Source organism: Cotesia typhae, unplaced genomic scaffold, assembly GCF_013202065.1.
Source record: "Cotesia typhae breed Kobodo isofemale line unplaced genomic scaffold, CoteBio_Ctyphae contig_69, whole genome shotgun sequence".
Taxonomy (NCBI): domain Eukaryota; kingdom Metazoa; phylum Arthropoda; class Insecta; order Hymenoptera; family Braconidae; genus Cotesia; species Cotesia typhae.
In genome coordinates, this window is record NW_027423763.1 from 1,413,792 (window position 1) to 1,432,375 (window position 18,584).

The 18,584-nt window shown below is 29.7% G+C and overlaps 5 protein-coding genes across 8 annotated transcripts; 3 read left to right on the plus strand and 2 right to left on the minus strand.

Annotated features, from left to right (window-relative positions):
- Nucleotides 1–1,427: 1,427 nt before the first annotated feature.
- Tyrrs (Tyrosyl-tRNA synthetase) lies at nt 1,428–3,873 on the plus strand. Of its 2 annotated transcripts, XM_074251281.1 has the most exons (7): nt 1,428–1,521; nt 1,689–2,077; nt 2,145–2,407; nt 2,640–2,855; nt 2,924–3,127; nt 3,227–3,512; nt 3,579–3,873. In XM_074251281.1, the coding sequence occupies exons 2-7, from the start codon at nt 1,701–1,703 to the stop codon at nt 3,829–3,831; spliced, it is 1,599 nt and encodes a 532-aa protein (XP_074107382.1). In that variant the 5' UTR covers nt 1,428–1,521; nt 1,689–1,700; the 3' UTR covers nt 3,832–3,873. The 2 variants fall into 2 exon arrangements, with proteins under 2 accessions (XP_074107382.1, XP_074107383.1); XM_074251282.1 differs by lacking the exon at nt 1,428–1,521 and having other exon boundaries at nt 1,528–2,077; nt 3,230–3,512.
- Nucleotides 3,874–3,999: 126 nt separating this feature from the next.
- On the minus strand, nt 4,000–4,850 carry Rpii18 (RNA polymerase II subunit RpII18). Its single transcript, XM_074251283.1, has 3 exons — nt 4,665–4,850; nt 4,346–4,501; nt 4,000–4,276 (listed from the first exon to the last, which is right to left on the minus strand). The coding sequence occupies exons 1-3, from the start codon at nt 4,691–4,693 to the stop codon at nt 4,066–4,068; spliced, it is 396 nt and encodes a 131-aa protein (XP_074107384.1). The 5' UTR covers nt 4,694–4,850; the 3' UTR covers nt 4,000–4,065.
- A 746-nt stretch (nt 4,851–5,596) lies between these two features.
- On the plus strand, nt 5,597–7,556 carry LOC141532799 (ceramide-1-phosphate transfer protein). The gene is made up of 4 exons (XM_074251313.1): nt 5,597–5,775; nt 5,895–6,100; nt 6,314–6,489; nt 6,842–7,556. The coding sequence occupies exons 1-4, from the start codon at nt 5,648–5,650 to the stop codon at nt 6,962–6,964; spliced, it is 633 nt and encodes a 210-aa protein (XP_074107414.1). The 5' UTR covers nt 5,597–5,647; the 3' UTR covers nt 6,965–7,556.
- Nucleotides 7,269–10,866, minus strand: Cnt2 (Concentrative nucleoside transporter 2). The gene is made up of 12 exons (XM_074251312.1): nt 10,716–10,866; nt 10,476–10,545; nt 10,354–10,407; nt 10,031–10,081; nt 9,793–9,937; nt 9,553–9,724; nt 9,255–9,420; nt 8,827–9,021; nt 8,594–8,755; nt 8,429–8,522; nt 7,694–8,362; nt 7,269–7,622 (listed from the first exon to the last, which is right to left on the minus strand). Exons 2-12 carry the CDS (start codon nt 10,506–10,508, stop codon nt 7,564–7,566), a joined length of 1,800 nt encoding a protein of 599 aa, XP_074107413.1. The 5' UTR covers nt 10,509–10,545; nt 10,716–10,866; the 3' UTR covers nt 7,269–7,563.
- A 2,564-nt stretch (nt 10,867–13,430) lies between these two features.
- Nucleotides 13,431–18,508, plus strand: LOC141532685 (uncharacterized). 3 transcript variants are annotated; one of them, XM_074251126.1, is made up of 6 exons: nt 13,432–14,513; nt 14,786–14,809; nt 16,901–17,022; nt 17,087–17,326; nt 17,667–17,900; nt 18,045–18,507. In XM_074251126.1, exons 1-6 carry the CDS (start codon nt 13,744–13,746, stop codon nt 18,170–18,172), a joined length of 1,518 nt encoding a protein of 505 aa, XP_074107227.1. In that variant the 5' UTR covers nt 13,432–13,743; the 3' UTR covers nt 18,173–18,507. The 3 variants fall into 3 exon arrangements, with proteins under 3 accessions (XP_074107228.1, XP_074107227.1, XP_074107229.1); XM_074251128.1 differs by having other exon boundaries at nt 13,433–14,513; nt 17,667–17,896; nt 18,045–18,508; XM_074251127.1 differs by lacking the exon at nt 14,786–14,809 and having other exon boundaries at nt 13,431–14,513; nt 18,045–18,508.
- Nucleotides 18,509–18,584: the final 76 nt, after the last annotated feature.

Consider the following 18,584-nt stretch of genomic DNA (forward strand, 5'->3'; position numbering starts at 1 on the left):
TTACGTACTTGGCAATAAATAGAATGAAAATACCTCGGTTTGAGGGATATATATATATATATATATATATATATATATATATATATATATATATATATATATATATATATAGCGCTTGGTAAGTGGAATTAATGTGGTGTCATGTGTGTTGTATTCTGGCTCAATTTAATATCCATCGCGATGTACCGAAAATCGCGTATGTGCCCATATTTTATTTAATTATATTTTTAATCTGAGTATCCTCTATTCACATCACAGCGTCCTGTAATCCTCCATGTTTAATTTTATTCAACACTCCATTCGTTAATTACTTTATTTAATTATCCATTCATCTATATCTCGATTATTCGCCCCGAAATATCTCTATTCGATAATCTATTTACTTTTTATCACATTTATGTCAATGAGCTATCAAGTTTCGCATCATTTCGTCCTCTCATATTGATAACTGTCAGTTATCCTTGACCCTGGTTAAAAATATTGATTGAAAAGGATTGAAAATGATGAAATTAGAATACTTTTGAATAATTTCAATTCTTTTTCATATATATATATATAGATATACAGTTCACATAGGGTGACTGATTACCAATACTTTTCAATCAATATTTTTAATCAAGGGAGCTACACGTCAAAAATTCCATTTAGGACATTTCAGAGTTATTGATTCATCAAATTAAATAAAAATTTATGTAATTTTATCATTATTTATTAATAATTATAAAAAATCTCTTTATTTAGAATTTTTATATTATTTTTTTGCTAAATAATTTAAGATTCCTTTAAAATAATCTTTTTTTTTTTCTATTATAAACTTCAAAATAATTGAAAAAAAATTTTTTTAACGCAAATAATTCATTTTTATTAGCGCTCAATTTATATTTTTATTTATTAAAGATTTTAATTAATTTTTTTTTTTTTTTTTTTTTTTTTCTATTATCGGACTAAATTATGCCCAAAAAAAATTTTAAACTTTAATCAATACTTTTATCGTCCCTAATAATAAAATTTTTTTAATTTAGCGTTTAAAAAAATTAAAATAGACAATTTTGGATAAAAATAGCCAAATTTTTAATCTCAAATTACAAATTATTTTAATTTTAAAATTCAAGATCATAAAAAACGAAATTTATAACATTTAAAGTCTTATTTTTTATCTTTAATAATTCTTCTTTCATATTTTATGATAAAAACAATTAAAAAAATTTTTTTGTCATGTATAATTAATTTTTTTCCATCTCGATAGATTAATTTTCCGTTATTTAGCGTAATGCACAAAAAATACTAAATTATTCAAAGTTTTTTAATAAACGCGGGAAAATTGACGTCACAGCGGCTCCTAACGCCATCTAGCGGTTCGGAAATGAACGTGATTTATTTAAAAATTTTCTAGTGTTGTTAACAAAGTAGGGCTTTGCATTTCCAACAAAATTAAATCACTGCGGCTGGATAATCGATTAGAAAAAGCAAAAAGTAAAGTACATAAAATAAATTTCCAGCTGTTTTGACATTCCACGAGGCGTAAGTTGCCATTGATCAAACAATCAATCATAAATACATTTTAATTTAAATAATAACAATAATTCTTGTCTGTAATATAATAATAATTATTTAGTGAGAGAATCTTTGTAAATTTGCATGTAATCTATTCTTAGAAGCACGTGTACTAATAATTGAACCCGAATTAGAAATCCCTTAAGATGACTCAGTTGACGGGGGAAGAAAAGTTCCAACTGATAACTCGGAATCTCGCAGAGTGGCTCGGAGAAGACAAACTCAAGACGATCCTCCAGGACCGGGATCTCAAAGTTTACTGGGGAACTGCGACCACTGGGAAGCCGCACATTGGATACTTCACGCCGCTGTCCAAGATCGCTGACTTCTTGAAAGCCGGCGTTGAGGTTACTATCCTGTTTGCGGACTTGCACGCCTACTTGGACAATATGAAGTCTTCTTGGGACCTATTGGCTCTCAGAGTTCAGTACTACGAAGCTCTGATCAAGGCCACGCTCAAATCTATTGGTGTTCCTCTAGATAAATTGAAGTTTGTCAAAGGAACTGACTACCAGCTGTCTAAGTATGAATATATAATTAGTAATTTGTTTTTTTTTTTTCAAAGCATTTATAAAAAATTTCATCAACAGAGAATACACTTTGGATGTCTACAAACTAACGGCCTCAGTAACCGAACACGACGCCAAAAAAGCTGGAGCTGAAGTCGTAAAACAGTCAGCAGATCCTCTGCTGTCTGGACTCTTGTATCCAGGACTTCAAGCTCTGGATGAACAGTACTTAGGAGTTGATGCTCAATTCGGTGGAGTTGACCAGAGGAAGATCTTTACTTTCGCTGAAAAATATCTGCCGAAACTTGGATATGAGAAACGAATCCATTTGATGAATCCTATGAGTATGTTCACTAATTATCATCCACGTCTACATTATTTTTAATTTTATTATTATTATTATTATTATTGTGTCCTGTCTTTAAATTAATAATAATAATAATAATAATAATAATAATAATAATAATAATAATTTTTCAAAAAAAATATCTAAAACTTTAATTAAAATTATTTACCTAAGTATAAATTTTTTAATAAAAAATAAATTATTAAAGTTTAATAATAAATTTTTTTTAGTTCCTGGTCTAGCTGGTACTAAAATGTCATCATCAGAAGAAGATTCTAAAATCGATTTACTAGACAACGCAGCAGCAGTAAAAAAGAAGCTTAAAAAAGCATTTTGCGAACCTGGAAATATTGTTGATAATGGAATTCTTGCGTTCTCCAAGCATGTTATCTTCCCGATGATGAAAGCTGGAGAAAAATACTTGATACCGAGACCTAAAGAGTTTGGTAAGTCATCAGTCATCAGTCTTTAATTATAGAATTAAAATTATAATGTTGATTGATTAAAATTCCAGGTGGAGACATTGAATTTGAAAAGTATGAAGACCTGGAAGCAGCATTCGAAAAAGAAGTTATCCACCCAGGAGACTTAAAAGCTGCTGCAGAAGTTTACATTAATAAATTGTTGGATCCAATCCGCAAGGCGTTCGAGTCGGACCCTAATTTAAAGACTCTGAGCTCTAAAGCTTACCCGCCACCTGGAAAGGAAAAGAAACAAGGTAATTTTTATTACTTATTTTTTAAAAATTATTGCACTAAATCATCAAAATTATTTTTTTAATAAAAAATAAATAAATAATATTGAATAATATTTTTAGTAGAAAAAAAGAACCCAGCAAACCAACCAGCAGAAATAGAACCTTCTCGCCTGGACATCCGTGTCGGAAAAATCGTCAAAGTTTCCAAACACCCCGACGCTGACTCTCTTTACGTCGAAAAAATCGACGTAGGAGAAGCTTCTGGACCGAGAACCATCGTCAGCGGGCTCGTCAACTTTGTTCCTATTGAAGAAATGCAGAACCGCATGGTCGTGATCCTGGCTAACTTGAAACCCGCTAATCTCCGAGGTGTCGCTTCTCACGGAATGGTTCTTTGTGCTTCAGTGTAAGTATTCAATCAATTCATAATTTAACAATAAAATTAACTAATTAAATAATTAAATAAATCTAGGGACGGAGAGGAAAGAAAAGTCGAGCCTTTAAGGCCACCAGCAGACGCCGCTCCAGGTGACAGAGTCATTGTGGAAGGCTACGAAGGAACTCCGGATGAAATTCTTAATCCCAAAAAGAAAGTTTGGGAAAAACTCGCCGTCGACCTGGTGGTCAATGCTAATGGCGAAGCTTCTTGGAGCGGAAATTTATTGGTCACTTCTTCAAAGGGAAAACTCACTGCCGACTCACTTAAAAATGTTCCTATTAAATAAAAATTGTAGTTTCAATTTTCAATAAATTTTTTTTTCACTTAATTAATTTTATTAATTTAAATTGATATTTTTGTGAAATTTGTAACTACAGTATTTATGGAGTGACCGCTTCTCAATTCTTTTCAATCAGTATTTTTAACCAGGGTAAATTTAATTGATACTTATTCATTATAGAACTTAACAAAATATATATTTATTATAAAATTACAAGGTAAAGTAAAATTAATTAATTATTTAATGGTCGATAATAATCAACTCGTCAATTCCCCAGTCTTCGTAGCTATTATCCGGCAAGTAGCGTCTAATAACAATTGGAATTTTTCGTTGTTTCAGCTCTTTCATAGCGATCTGCAACGGGTCTGTTTCACCTTCTAATTCCACCATCACTGGAGCGCACATGGCAATTTGAAGGGCTCTAGTACCCAGGACTCGAGCTCTTTCGTACCTGTTATTATAAAATTATTAATATTTTTAATTTTTTATATTTTAAATCTAAATAAAATAAAATACTCACTTTGTCATATATCGTGTGGTGATTCGTTTAGACTTGGTAACACTAGCAGAACTTTCTCCAGACGGCAAAACATCAAAATGTCCATCAGCTGCATCATCATCGTGCTGTTCCAGGTCTAAGTTGTCATCCTCCTCATCCTCAAACTCTTCTGCGTTGCTATTTAAAATACATTAAAGTTAGCAATCACTTCAAAAAATTATTTTCGCTATAATTTATTTGTTAAAAATTTTTCTTTAAGTTATTAAAAATTTGATTAATCAATTATCATGCTATTTAAGCGGCACAATAATAAAAAAATTTTAGGTTAATTGGTACTTACTCATCTCCGTCAAAATCTTCATCAGCCATTGTGTATTTAATTTAATTTTTTACTTAAAATCAATTAAATTAACTGTATTAAATTTTTTTTTGTTATTAATTTTCAGTAAAATATGATTAAAATTCACAATTAATGCTTGCGCGTATAATAATATACGATGTTTCGAGTAAATTCGAGAACTAATAATAAATCTATACGCTATGACCGCTATATAGATAGTTTTTATACTGCCATCTGGTGGATATTAATTTATCTAGTTTTATTTGCCCGCGAGTATTTAAATTACTCTATTTTTATTTTAAAAATTTTTTATTAATCTTTTAAAATAAAATATAGATTTTTAAAATTTGATTCTATTTAGTAAAAAAATTTTTTACTAAATAAGAAACATCTTATATTATTTTTTAATTATTTAACTAATAAATTATATCAAGAAAAATTTATTTAAATAAATAAAAGCTTTATAAAATAATAAATGTAATTTTTGAAAAACTATAATTCAAATTTGCGCGCGCCTAACTATAGATTTGCATATATTTTCATGCTTATGATATATTTGACCAATCACATATATTTCATCTCAATTTTATGTTAGAATAATTTTTAATCCTTAATTATTTATTAAAAAAAAATATATATATATATATAACTTATAATTAATATTTTTATTAATATCTAAATATTTTTTTTGTTTTAATTAAAATTTTCCCGCCACTAGCCTGATTTTAAGGAACTGTAACGCCCTCTATCGCATTCCAAGGTCAAATTAAGAGAACCTGGTAGGATAATTGATGCTCTGTTTTATCAATTGATTTTTTAAGAGATTTTTACCTGACCTTAGAAAGATAATATTAATATAATAACAATAATCTAACGATTATTAATTATAAAAGTGCGCAGGCGCGAATTCTAACCACCTTGGCCCGAACTATACTACTTAATTGTTAACAACAGAAACAAGAAACAAAAAGTGGTGTTTAAAAATGGCTGAGGCTCCAGATTTGGTGTTTTTCGATCTAAGAACGGTCCACGATAATTTCGACCGAGCTTTAATTGAAGATGATGATGTTGACATCAAAGCGTACCTCGAAGCTTACAATGAGCTTTATAAGTAAGAGCTTAAAAAAATTTTTTTTTTCACTTAAAATAAAGTAATTTTGTCACGTCACCTTGCTTTATTGTTAACAATTAAAGAATAATAATAATATTAATAAAAATATTTAATTTTAGATTCTTTCAATTGATGGGAAGCGTCTTTAGCTTCGTGTCATCGGACTTGAAGCAGAAAATAGACGTTCTTAATGACCTGGTGAATAAAAACGATAATTATCAATCGATAAAGTCAATGATTGATTATGAAAAGGAAAATAAATTACTTGAAAAAAGTGACTATACTAATGGCGCGAGGACGTTGCTTCGATTACACCGTGGACTTGGTAATAATTTACGCTGATTAGAAAAATTAATATTTATTCAAGAATTTTTATCCGTTAAAAATTTTAAATTTAATTTAATTTAATTTACATCAATAAAAAAAAAAAATGTAGAATTTTTTTTTAAACAAAAAACAAAAAAAGGTTGAATTTAAAAAAAATTCTTTTTTTTTAAATATAAATTGATTAAAAATTTATTTCAATTAATTTTTTTAGATTTTATACGAGAATTTTTAAGACAATTAGAAGAATTAAAAGAAAGTGATAAAACAAGTAACTGTTGTCAGGATGCTTACCAAAAAACATTATCTAAACATCATCCCTGGGTGATTAGAAAAGCTGCTGTTGTTGCCATGTACACTATGCCTACCAGAGAAGTATTATTTAAGAAGGTAATAATAATTAAAATTATATTCAAAAATTATTTTTTAAATTAAAAAAAATTTTAATAGCACACAGAAAAAACAAGATGACACTAGATATCATCCCAGATTATACTCAGTGATATCTGTGGTAAAAAAAAAAAAATTTCAGATAGTAGTTAAAAAAAAAATTTTCAGATTATACTGAGTGATATCTGGATTATACTCATTATAATTCTAGATTATACTCATTATAATCTTTTTTTATTCAAAAAATTTAAATATCAAAATTTTTTTTTCTAGATTGAATAAAATTTAAATAAAGAAAAAATTATTAAATTATTTTAATTTAAAAAATATTTAATAGAAAATTTCTTTTCAGGTTTGTGGCGAAAACGTTCAGCGTAATGTCGATATTCTGCCAAAAATGTTGGAAGTAACTGCCGATGTATTTAACCGGACTCACAATCTCTACGAACTCCACAATTTGCATACCTTGCCTTAGTAATTAACAATGATAATTTAAAAAAAAAAAAAAATTACACTCAAATTTTTAAATAAATTCAACATTTACCGAAAATAACACTGAAAATTTGTAACACCTATTAATTAATTTTACATTTTTTACACAAAAGCATTCCAGGCTTATAGTTTTTAAAAAAATTAATTATTTATTAGCATTTATACTTATTGTACGTAATTTATTTATTGCTTACAAAGTAAATTATTATTATAAAACAATGTTTGCGTTGTTGAAATAATTGATCGATGAATGTGATAGAAAAGCGGGATTTTTTGGCAATAATAAATTATTTTACAAACTTAACAATCTTTATTTTGTTCTTGGCTCCTTATTTTTTTTCCTTTTTCTGTGAAATAATTATCTGACGTAGTTCAAAACGTCGATTAGTATTTTTTTTTTTTTTTTTAAAGTTAGTTTCAACAATTTTCCAACAGGTGGCGCATTGTCGCTAAATTTTCTCCCTAACAGAGAGTTCATTTTTAATAAATTAAGTATTAAATAAAATTTCAAAATGATTTTATGTTTAACTTTAACAATAAAAATAAAAAAAAAAAAAAAAAAAAAAAAAAAACAATACTTATTTAATACATCGTAGAATTGTTTCCTAACGATTCATAAAACTCCTCATTCATTAGCATGCCTAAAAAAAAAAAATCAATTTTTTATTTCTGACTTGATTAATTATTTAAAAATATATATATTAAATCTTACCAGCGATAGAAGCCGACATAAAACAAACAATAGATCCACCAATGAAAGCTCTAATAGCAACAGAAGCAATCTGCTCCCTCTTATCGGGCGCCAATTGGCCCAGGCCCCCCATCATAATTCCTACCGAGCCGGGATTAGCGAATCCGCAAATCGCAAAAGTAGCGATTCCTTCGACTCTCGGGGTAAGTTTACCTAATTTTTTAAACTCTCCCAATTTTTGATAAGCCACAAATTCATTGACTACCGTTTTGAGCCCAATAAGAGTCGCTACGTCCTCGCACTGGTCCCAAGGGACCCCGATTATCCAACTCAGAGGCATAAACGCTCTAGATAACAAGTATTCGAAGGTCAAATCCGCGAAACCTACCAGTCCGCCGAGCCACGACAAAATGGCGTTAAAAAACGAAATGAAGGACACGAATGCCACTATGTTGGCTATGATTCCTAAAACAAGTGGGATTCCCGCCAGAGCTCCCTTTGTAGCGGCGTCCATTACACTAGTGTCCTCTGATTTTTGCATCGGGATATTTTTGAACGTTGTTTGGCTCTTTTCAGTCTCGGGGTAAAATAATTTTGAAAAGGCCAGTGATGCTGGTGCTGCCATTACTGACGCTGTTATCAAGTGCGCTGGTTGGGCGCCAAAACTTATGTACGCTGCTAGTACCGTCCCTGTAATTAATTAATTAATTTATCAGTCATTTAATTAATTCTAGACGAAAGTGAATTTTAATTTACCAGAAACTGAAGCAAAGCCCGAAGTCATTACAGAATGAATTTCTGAAGTCGTCAATTTATTAATGTACGGTTTGATCAACAATGGAGATTCTGTCTAAAATTCCAATTCCTCATTTTTATTATTTATAATAATTATTTTGTTATTGATTATTAGAAATAACAAACCATTCCAAGGAAAGTATTGGCAGCAGCATTGAGAGATTCACAGACAGTTGTACTCATCACTGCATGCAAAGCCCAGCCTAATTTTATTATCACCCATTGCATGGCACCCAGGTAATACAAAATTTGGATCATGAAGCTGAAGAAGAATATGACTGGTAATGCCTGAAAAAAATTTTCAAAGATACTGAAATTGAATTAAATGAATGTATATGATTTAAAGCTTGAAAATTTACGGAAAATGCGAAAACTTTGCTGTCTACTAGTTGGTCAGAGAAGACAAATTTTGAGCCGCTTTCCGCGTAGTTGAGAAATTTAGCGACTTTGTTTGATAAGCATTGAAATATTATTCTGCCAACTGACCAACGAATTGTTAAGATTCCAAAGCCAAATTGGAGAATTAAACCCCAAATTACAGGTCTCCAATTGATCTGAGTAGCAATTGGAAAGATTAGATTTTATCCAACTCCAATTAATTAGATCTAACTCTAATTAATTGGATCTGATTCCAATTCATTAGATATATAGCTTTAATTAATTGGATCTAATTCTCATAAAATTAATATAATAAATCTGATTCCAATTAATAGAATTCAATTCTAATTAATTAGATCAAACTCCAAAAAAATAAATAAAAAGCGACGTATAGTATATCTATTGATACCTTCCGTGGATGCTTGGAGAATAATAATCCAAATGAAAGCATGATAAACATCCCAATACAGCTTATTAAACGATCCCTTGATCCAATCGTGTCGTAGATCAAAAAGACTATTACTGACGCCAGTATAATTAAGTAGAATAATGCTTTTATTGAACATGATGCGTATCTACGACCAAACAAACATTTACATTTTATATTACATTACATACTGTTAAATCTTACAGTGCTATATAATTTATAATAATATTTATTTACTCATCACTTTGAGTATCATTGTTATGTGAATAACATTGTTTACCTTATTCGGTTGATTGACTCCAAGCAGTCGCAGCACGGTCGGAAAATCAGTTTTATCGCATTGGAAAAATACTTTTTTATTATAAAGTAGTAACACAAACTTAAGTACGTGATTGATATGAGGAGTAAGAGCATTCCATATCCGTCACACCACTCTAATACGCAATTGTTGTCTAAAATTTAATTTTTAGAAAGAAATTTTTTTTTTTTTAATTTTTTTAATTCATTTTTTTTAACTTACTATTTTTCGACCAATAAAGGCTTGCAAAAATTAAATAGATCAGTACGACAATATTTATTGCAATTACCCCAAAATATTTGATAAGTGCATTTTTATTTGAAAAGCATTCTTGAAATTTTGTTTCGTTTTTTAAAGTTTGAGAATTCTGAAATAAATAATTTTTTTTTTTTTAACTGATGAAGAATAAATTTAAATTGCAAGAAAAATAAATTATCAGATAGATAAAAAAATAAATTACCTCACTGTCAATACTTTTAATGTATTTTTTTTGTTCCTCACTATTGTTTTCCTTGTAAATAAAAAACGTCATTAATAATTTATTTAAATTTTATTGATGAAAGATTAATAGTAATTAAGAAAGAGAAAAATATTTTTATGCGTAATTTCTCATGTAGTATCTATTAAAAGTGTTGAACTAATTCATTAGATCTGACTTTGACAATTAGATTTGATCCTAATTAATTGGATCTAACTTTAATAAATTACAAAATTTTTATAAAAAGTTTTTTTCTGAATATATGCTAAAAATATTAAAAATAATTAAAATTATAAAAGTATCACCTTAGTAAGATCAATGGAAATTCTCAAATTATGTCCACTAATTTTCCTCTCTACCTATATTAAAAAAGATAAAAAAAAATTTATTAACGAAAACAACGAAAATTTTACAATATTTTATTTACCTCCGAAAAAGCGGGACTGGCAATTCCAGCCATTAGATATTAAATCTTCCTAATAAATACTGATAAATAACTGTAAATATAATTAATATTAATTTACAGCAAAAAAATTATATTAATAAATCATAAATATCAGCACAGATTCACAACCAGGTGAACGTACTCTCTATCAACTTAGTTATTACTATATTTTACCAATCAATGTCACGTGTTTCGTAATTACTTTATTGAATTACTACTTACCTACTGCACAAGTAACTCTTCAGTTGAATTTAAATCCGTATCAAACTCATTAATTATTTTTTTTTTAAATCAACAATAATTTATTTAATTTATTGAAAATTTTTCTCATACGCTAACAAGCCGAACGTTATTCTGAGACTGAAGAGATACTATGATAAAATATTGTGTGTCAATATCATCATCAAGATGTCGTTAGACGTCTTCAGATAAGATCTAAGTAATTTGCTGTAGATTTACATCATAATTATTTATTTTCTTTATTTATTATTATTATTATTATTATTATTATATTTTATTTACAATCGGGTATTTTATAATTAATTTTTTTTTTTAAAGTTTTGATGATTAGATTATAGCGATAGAATTTTTTTAGATTAAGATAAATATTAATTCGTGAGTAAATAAAAGTTAATAACTTGATAAAAATTAAACGTCTAATTTTTTATAAAGATATTTTAAATTATCAGATGTTAGTTTTAGTTTTTAGTAATTTATAATTTTTTATTTGAAATTTAAATTACGGAAAAGAATTATTTTGGCTTTTTTAAATTAAGAAAAAAATTTTTTAAATAAAAAATGAAATTTATAATAGAGCCGTTAGTTGTAAGTCACGTTAATATCAAAACTTTATTATAAAACAGCGAAATTTAGTCTACTATTTATCGCGTTTCACTTATTCGTACTCTTACCCAGCAGTTTTAATAATTATCAGCACTTATCTTGTATTACGACTTACTTTTAGAATATATGTACATTATATATACAATAAGAATGCCGTGGTCCTAATACCACTATTTTCCGCTACGTGACTTTAAGTAAATTCTTTTTTTCATCCTCATCGGCAAATAATTAACCTGATACCTTTTGTATTGTGTTATTTAACACGCAAAATATTTACATTTTTTATTTAGACTCTTTTTTATCCGCAGCTTTTAATAAAACCCTTAAAAAGATCTAAATTTTGGCATTAACTCGCGGGACGTTAAAAAAATCCGGAAAATTTTTATTTTTATTTTTTTTTTTCATAAACATTTCACACAATTTTATCATTTTACCGGCTAGAGGAGAGCTAATGAGTTAATTTTGAAGGAAAAAAATAAACGGGACCTAAAACTTCAATCAGAAAAAAATTTTCTTTGTTAGATATTTTCAAGGTCATCGATTTTTCCGCAAAAAATTGAATTTTGAGGTTTATTTCTGTTTAAATCACTAAAATAAGTTGCAAAAATTATTTTTTGCTTGCAGGAAGTCGATTTGAAGTGTAAATAAATTTTTAAAATTAAAATTGATCCAATGGCTGAGCAAAAAAAAATAAAAATTGATCAAAAAGTCTTTTTTTTTTTTTTTTTAGTTTTATAAAATTTTATTCAAAGAATCTATGTTTTCGTCTATCGGCTAGACTTCTAGAATTATACTTCTAAATGAGTGTCGAAAATAGTAATCTCCCGGTGACATCTTGCGTGGGAGATTGGGCGTTTGCGCAATAACAAATACGCAATTCAAATTTTAAGTTTCAAACTAACCCAGCAAATTTTAATGGGCCTCATTTCTTATCTGATATAGTTATTGAACCCGTGTCCAGTATCCGGAGTAACTTTGATTAAATTACCATGTATATTCTCCGAATCTCCATATTGTTTTTCGGTGATAACCTCACTTTTGCTATGCTTTTGCTATGCGGGTGTTCTAACCCTGAATTTAAACTAATATTACTTTTCGTTTTATAGATATAAAAATCTAATTTAATATTATTGTTGACGTAAATCACTTTTTTCCAAGAAGTCTTGAATAATTTTATTTAATGCTTAAAATTACTCCGTTCAAATTTCTTTCTTGGGACCGATTTATTTTTTTTTTTTGTCACTGTTAAGTGAAAGTTGGGACAAATAATTGAAATTTCTGTTTTATTTTTTAGCTTAAATTAAATTACGGCTGAATTTAAATGACCCTTAAATTTGTAGCAATTTTCAATTGTAAGGAGGTTGGTGCAACGAGCAGAATGTGTGTGCCAAAACACGAGCGCAGCAAAGCTTTATCCACCGTAATTTCAAAAATAAGGACAGAATCTGCAACTAGCGCCACCTAGCGGCGATTTTATGCATTACTATAAAATGCTAGTTCTTTTTCATAAAAAAACTTTTTTTTTAACATTTTTAAAATATTTTTCAAGCCAAAAAATATTTTTTCTAACAAAATAAAAATTTTTAAAAATAAAATTAATTTTTTTTTTTTTTTTTTTTTTTAAATATTGATTTTTTCTAAAATTAAGTGGAGTTAATTTTAGCTGTTTTTTTCTCGACAAAATAAAAAATTAATAAATTAAAAATAAAAGCGATATTTATATTTGCAAAACAAACTTAGCGTAATTATAACATTAAACACGTCTAGACGCCAGACTGTCTGTTAATGGTAACCTCCACTTAGAAGTTATCTCTAAAATTCCTATATGAAATCATAAACTACTCCTTCACCCGTCAAAAGGCACACGTGTCCTTTCAACATAACACAAATTATTAGCCCCATCCGTCTCATATGATATATTTACATTTACTATCCTCTACCGCTCCGCATTTTATTATTTTCAATGATACATTACCATTTACATCCAAGATTATATCTCACAATTCGTCTAGACACCGTGGAAGGGAGGCCCTCTCTATAAAGTCCTCCATCAACTCTCCGGAGATCAATCGCATCCACTCTCTCAAATCAAAACAAACTTGATCCAAAAAAAAAAATATTTTAAATATTTAAAAAAAATCTATTTAGAAAATCTTTTAATTCAATTTTTAATTCTTAACTTTTAAATATAGACACTAAAAAAAATATATAAATACCTCTTTAATTTACCCGCGTCACTACGTACCTATACTTATGCTTTCATACTTACACCGGCGGTCTCAGTTGAGCCTAACATCTCGCACCGTCAACATTACCGTCTCCTGAAACTTTTTATTTTTTTTTATTTTTTCTAATTGTGACAAAAAATGGTGAATATTTTTTACTGAAAGTTTTAAGTGCTGTCAAAATGATCAAAGTGATAATTATCCTGACAATTGCCGTGTGCGCGTGCTCAAGACCCGCGAGTTTTAATTTAGAAAAAAATCCCTTCAGCACTAAAACTCTGGAGTCAATGCTGGAGAAGGCAATTTTGAAAATAATAACCGGTGAGCTTAGCAATGGAGATTTGTTGCTTTTAAGAAGTTTGAATTACAGTTTGGAAGAAGTCGTGGAGATCCGCGAAAGAGAATTGGCTAAAAGAGAGAATAATTTTTTGTCCAGAAAAAATTTTTCCACGGAAAAATTCGACGGGGTTGACGTTGAGGAGTACAACAGGCAAGCAGTTTTGGATTATGAAAATCTGGCGAATAAAATGGAAGAAGAAAAGGAAGAAATTCTGGAAGTTGCACCAGAAAATTATCATTTGGCTTTTGATAAGGCGATGGAGCCGCACGTGGTGTTCAAGATTAGGTTTAATGAAACGGAGGAAGATCAAGGACCAGGTGCTGATTTGGTAGCTTCTAGTGGAAGCACTCCAAGGTTGGATCTAACTTTATTTCCTGGGGATCGTTCTAATGATTCCCATGATGCTAATCTGACCAGAAGGGAGTACGAAGGCCTCGAGTGGGTGGAGGACGACGTCTACCGCGTGATTCCTGAAGCCCTGGACCAGGAGATCCTCCAGGAGCAGCCCGGGGAGGAGCACGCTGAAGATCTTGGGGATTATGCCGCTGATCAGGAGGTTGATAATGCCAATTTGTCCGCTTATCAGCAATTGGCGCTGGCTCATCGCAGAGAGTGAGTAAATTTAAAAAATCCTTTCAAAAATCCACGGAGAAAATAAAAAAGCAATGATTACTCTTTCGTACAAACATCAAAAAAATTTTCAGACAGTAAAGAGTGCTGTGCAAAATTAAACTGGTTACTACCTAATACAGCTCTCTCTACTGTCCCAAATCTAATTTTTTTCAAGACAGTACTGAGTACTGTTCAGAATAGTAATCAATGCTGTTTTTTTTTTTTTTTTTTTAAGCGCAGGATTGGTCGATAATTGTATTTTTAATTTCTAGCGGGAATCACTCGGGCTTCGATAGGTAAGCTTTGGCTCTCAATGCTTTTTGCTGGTACTTTTGTTAGCTCAATGCCAGATACTTTTGCTATTTTTAATCTTGAAGCTTTGCCAGGTTTTTGTTTTGTTGAAATTATGCTTGAGGATCGAAGCTTTTATGGAAAATTTTTGCTTTTAAATCAAATTTATTTTTTTAACAAAATTTACATTTTAGTTTGTAGAAATTAATTAATTTTTTATTTTTTTATTTAAAAATTAAAATTTTTAGCATTTTTTTTTTTTTTTTTTTTTAAATAAAAATTATAATTTCTGTTTTAAAAATAATAAATTTAATTTTTGAAACATCTACTAATAATAATAATTTTTTTTTTTTTTTTTTTTTCATTTTGATAAAAATTAAAAAAAAAATTTTTTTATCCAAAAATTAATTTTTAATTTTTTTAAATATGCGCTCTATTATTTTTAATAAAAAAAATTTTTTTTCAACCAAAAAAATAAATATTGACGTGCCCTTTTATTTAACAAAAGATAATATAATAATAACGTAACTGTAGTCCCCACCTTATATTTATCGGCTTGTTGCCCCTTTTGCGACGTACATGCTCGTTGGCATTTCTTTTATTTTATTAAGTCTAGACTTGAAAATGCATTCGTGCCCGACATTGGCGTAGTTATCTTCTACTCTCTCTTCTCTTTTGTTAATAATTTTATTAACAATATATCTAAAAACAGCAATAACTTGAAAAAATCTTAAAATATTTACTTAAAATAAATTAGCGCGCCAAAATAATGGTGACATCTAATTTCTCCTGGCGAACGGAGAATGAGGGTCACTTCCTCCTCGGGTCTAATATTAAATTTTTGTTGAATGGCTTACTTATTAGTGTTATGTTTGTAGTTTGTCTGATTTGAAATCTCGCCGGTTTAAGAGTAGAGTCTGCAGATGTGTACACACGTTTGCGTACCCAGACAGGTACCAGACGGGTCACGTACGCGACGCAATGTTGTAGAATGCCCGGCGCGACAAGATTGACACGCGCGTGCATTGAATCAAGTGTTATGTCGACATTTTTTATAATTCAACAAATCTACATGCCTTTTTTCTCCTGATTTTTATTCGTAGCTTATCAACCGATCGAGATAAAAATACCGGTCTTGTCTTATTGGCTTGCAAATTTAACGCTCTATAAAAAAGATATCTTTAGTTTTTTTCGTATCTCTAATCGTTACCTAGATATCGTTGCTTTTGTACCGATGCCTCGAAAATCCTCAAAAGTCCTCAAAAAATTTAAGAATTCAAATTTTAAAAATTCATAACTTGAAAAATAATTTTTTTAAAAATACCGGTTTTGTCTTATTGGCTTGCAAATTTAACGCTCTACAAAAAAGGTATCCTTAGTTTTTTTCGTATCTCTAATCATTACCTAGATATCGCTACTTTTAGGACCAGTCCTTAAAATTTCTTAGAAAATTCAAAAATTTAGGAACTTTAATTTAAAAAATTCATAACTCGAAAACAAATCAAGATAAAAATACCGGATTGGTGTCATTTTCTTCCAAATTTATAGCTCTAAAAAAAAAGGTATCTTTAGTTTTTTTTTGTATCTTCAATCGTTACCGAGAAATCGTCGACGATTTAGTAAAATCCTGGAAATTCCCGTGAATGAGGCAAAAACCCGGAGATAAATAATTATAGGAGTAAATTACCTTGCAAATGAAGATTGAGGAGGTTGAAAAAGAGTTTGAGGCCTCGAGAGATTAAAGGAGAAAGGAAGTGAGAGCAAACAGAGACTGAGACTGAGACTGAGACGGAGACTGCTGGACATCAGAGAAACAGACAGACAGTCAAGGGAATCGGGTGCTGCTGACGTTTCTCCCTGTCTAGCCGCCGTCTAGATCGTAATAATAACGAGTAGCGCCTCTGGCCACGCGGCTGTCTGGGTCACTGACCATTCATACCTCTCTTATACATATATACATCGACAATAAGACACGACTGCCGATTTAAAAGTCTCACGCTTACTTGTTAGTTTATCTTTATGCATGTCTGAGTTTTGAGTTCTCGATCCCTGCCGATTAATACCGATTTATAACCTAATTACGGTTTTGTCAACAGCCAAGGACAGAAGGCCATCGAGGACATAAAACTACGGGTCCTGGCGATGACCGGCCGGTTTAATCTCTCCTCCAATGACAATCAGGTCCAGAGGGAGCGACTCACAATGTTCACACCGACTTGTAAGTTTTGGACTTTGTTTTTAACAACAACTTTATAATTTTTTATAAAAATTTTTCATTTCAGGTGAAATTCCTAAAAATACCGACGCTGAATCCTGGAATGATCCTTTTTCGATGAATATGTTCTTTCAACTTAATTTAACAGCCGAGGAACATATTGTCGCTGCAAAATTACGCTTGTTCAAACTTCCTCAAAATGCGACTTTGTCGGCTATTAGTAGCCCTTCGGAAGAAGAAGATGAAGAAGAAAAGAAAATTAGGATTTCTATTTACTTTTACATGAGATCGCTGAAAAAATATCGATGTAAGTCATAATACTTCCCTAATAACACTAATTATAAGAAAAAAAAATTTTAATGGCTATATTAGGTCAGCTATGTCTATATTAGAACATTTCTGGTTATATATGGCCTTATATGACTTAATATGATCATATCTAACCCAATATGTCCGTATAAATTTTTTTTTATCGGTTTTAGTATCAAAAAGTCCCAACAGGTGGCGCATAGTCGCTAAATCTTCTCCCTACCAGAGAGTTAACTTTTAAAATATACATAATTTTTATTCAAATCTTCTAAAGAGCTTATCTGCCATTAATTTCAGATAACTCGAGTTTAATCTATAAAAATTTAATAATTTTCCAGCAAAAAAGAAGCTAATGGACAGCGTAGTGACTCCACTAACCTCAGAAGGCAGCCATCTTGCCTTGGACGTGAGACAAGCTCTGAGATACTGGAGACAAGCCCCCAGAGTAACCAGCGGGACCAACAACCACGGCCTGGTGGTCCAAGTCGAGGACCAGGATGGCAGACCTCTAAAACCGGGGCTTTTTATACAAAGGGATGGCTGCCACGAGGAAAACTCAGATAACAAGGCATGTGAGTGTGTGCGCTAACCTCTAACGCTTGTTTATTTTAGCTAATTTTAACCACCGCTTTCTTTGCATGGTTTTTTAGTAAATAATATCTTTAAAATAATTGAATTTTTTGGATTAATGATAACAATTAATTGATTTTTTACAGACCAACGCGTCCCTGCACTCTTCTTTAGAGCCTGTTCTCGTTACGTTCGCGTCGTAAATGAAGAGGCCGTGACTTACGTTAACTGTAGTCATATACATAGATCTGCGAGGCATCGTAATAGATCGTAATACATAATTTTAATAACTTAGTTTTTAGATTAGAAATAATTACAACGTTAATGGTTAATTAGTTAAGGCAATAAGTTACTTTAAGGTTTTTGCTTAATTTTTAGAGACTGTCAATTAACTCTTACTAGAATTTATTTATTTTATGTAAATAGTGAAGGGTACATTTTTTTTTTATTTTTTATTTAAATTAATATTAAGTTTTTATTTTTTTTTTTTTTTTTTTTTAATGACTGAAGATAATTTCAACCGTTCCTGGCTATAAAATTATTTTGCTGAGGAATATTTATTTTTATGAGTCAATTTTTAATTAGATTTTAAAATAATTGTAAATACTGTATATTCATTTAATTTTTAAATAAATTTATTGACAAATATTAATTTTAAGTAAAGTTTTTTTTATTTTTTGTTGCAA

Coding starts and splice junctions, on each gene's coding strand:
- Tyrrs (XM_074251281.1), top strand. CDS start 1,701: ATGACTCAGTTGACGGGGGAAGAAAAGTTCCAACTGATAACTCGGAAT. Junction 2,408..2,639: donor CCATTTGATGAATCCTATGA/GTATGTTCACTA, acceptor AATTTTTTTTAG/TTCCTGGTCTAGCTGGTACT. Junction 3,128..3,226: donor TGGAAAGGAAAAGAAACAAG/GTAATTTTTATT, acceptor TAATATTTTTAG/TAGAAAAAAAGAACCCAGCA.
- Rpii18 (XM_074251283.1), bottom strand. CDS start 4,693: ATGGCTGATGAAGATTTTGACGGAGATGA. Junction 4,502..4,664: donor GAAGATTTTGACGGAGATGA/GTAAGTACCAAT, acceptor TATTTTAAATAG/CAACGCAGAAGAGTTTGAGG. Junction 4,277..4,345: donor ACCACACGATATATGACAAA/GTGAGTATTTTA, acceptor TTATAATAACAG/GTACGAAAGAGCTCGAGTCC.
- LOC141532799 (XM_074251313.1), top strand. CDS start 5,648: ATGGCTGAGGCTCCAGATTTGGTGTTTTTCGATCTAAGAACGGTCCAC. Junction 5,776..5,894: donor GCTTACAATGAGCTTTATAA/GTAAGAGCTTAA, acceptor ATTTAATTTTAG/ATTCTTTCAATTGATGGGAA. Junction 6,101..6,313: donor TCGATTACACCGTGGACTTG/GTAATAATTTAC, acceptor TAATTTTTTTAG/ATTTTATACGAGAATTTTTA.
- Cnt2 (XM_074251312.1), bottom strand. CDS start 10,508: ATGGCTGGAATTGCCAGTCCCGCTTTTTCGGAG. Junction 9,421..9,552: donor GAGTCAATCAACCGAATAAG/GTAAACAATGTT, acceptor GTTTGGTCGTAG/ATACGCATCATGTTCAATAA. Junction 9,022..9,254: donor TCTCCAAGCATCCACGGAAG/GTATCAATAGAT, acceptor ATTGCTACTCAG/ATCAATTGGAGACCTGTAAT.
- LOC141532685 (XM_074251126.1), top strand. CDS start 13,744: ATGATCAAAGTGATAATTATCCTGACAATTGCCGTGTGCGCGTGCTCA. Junction 14,810..16,900: donor AATCACTCGGGCTTCGATAG/GTAAGCTTTGGC, acceptor TTTTGTCAACAG/CCAAGGACAGAAGGCCATCG. Junction 17,023..17,086: donor CACAATGTTCACACCGACTT/GTAAGTTTTGGA, acceptor TTTTCATTTCAG/GTGAAATTCCTAAAAATACC.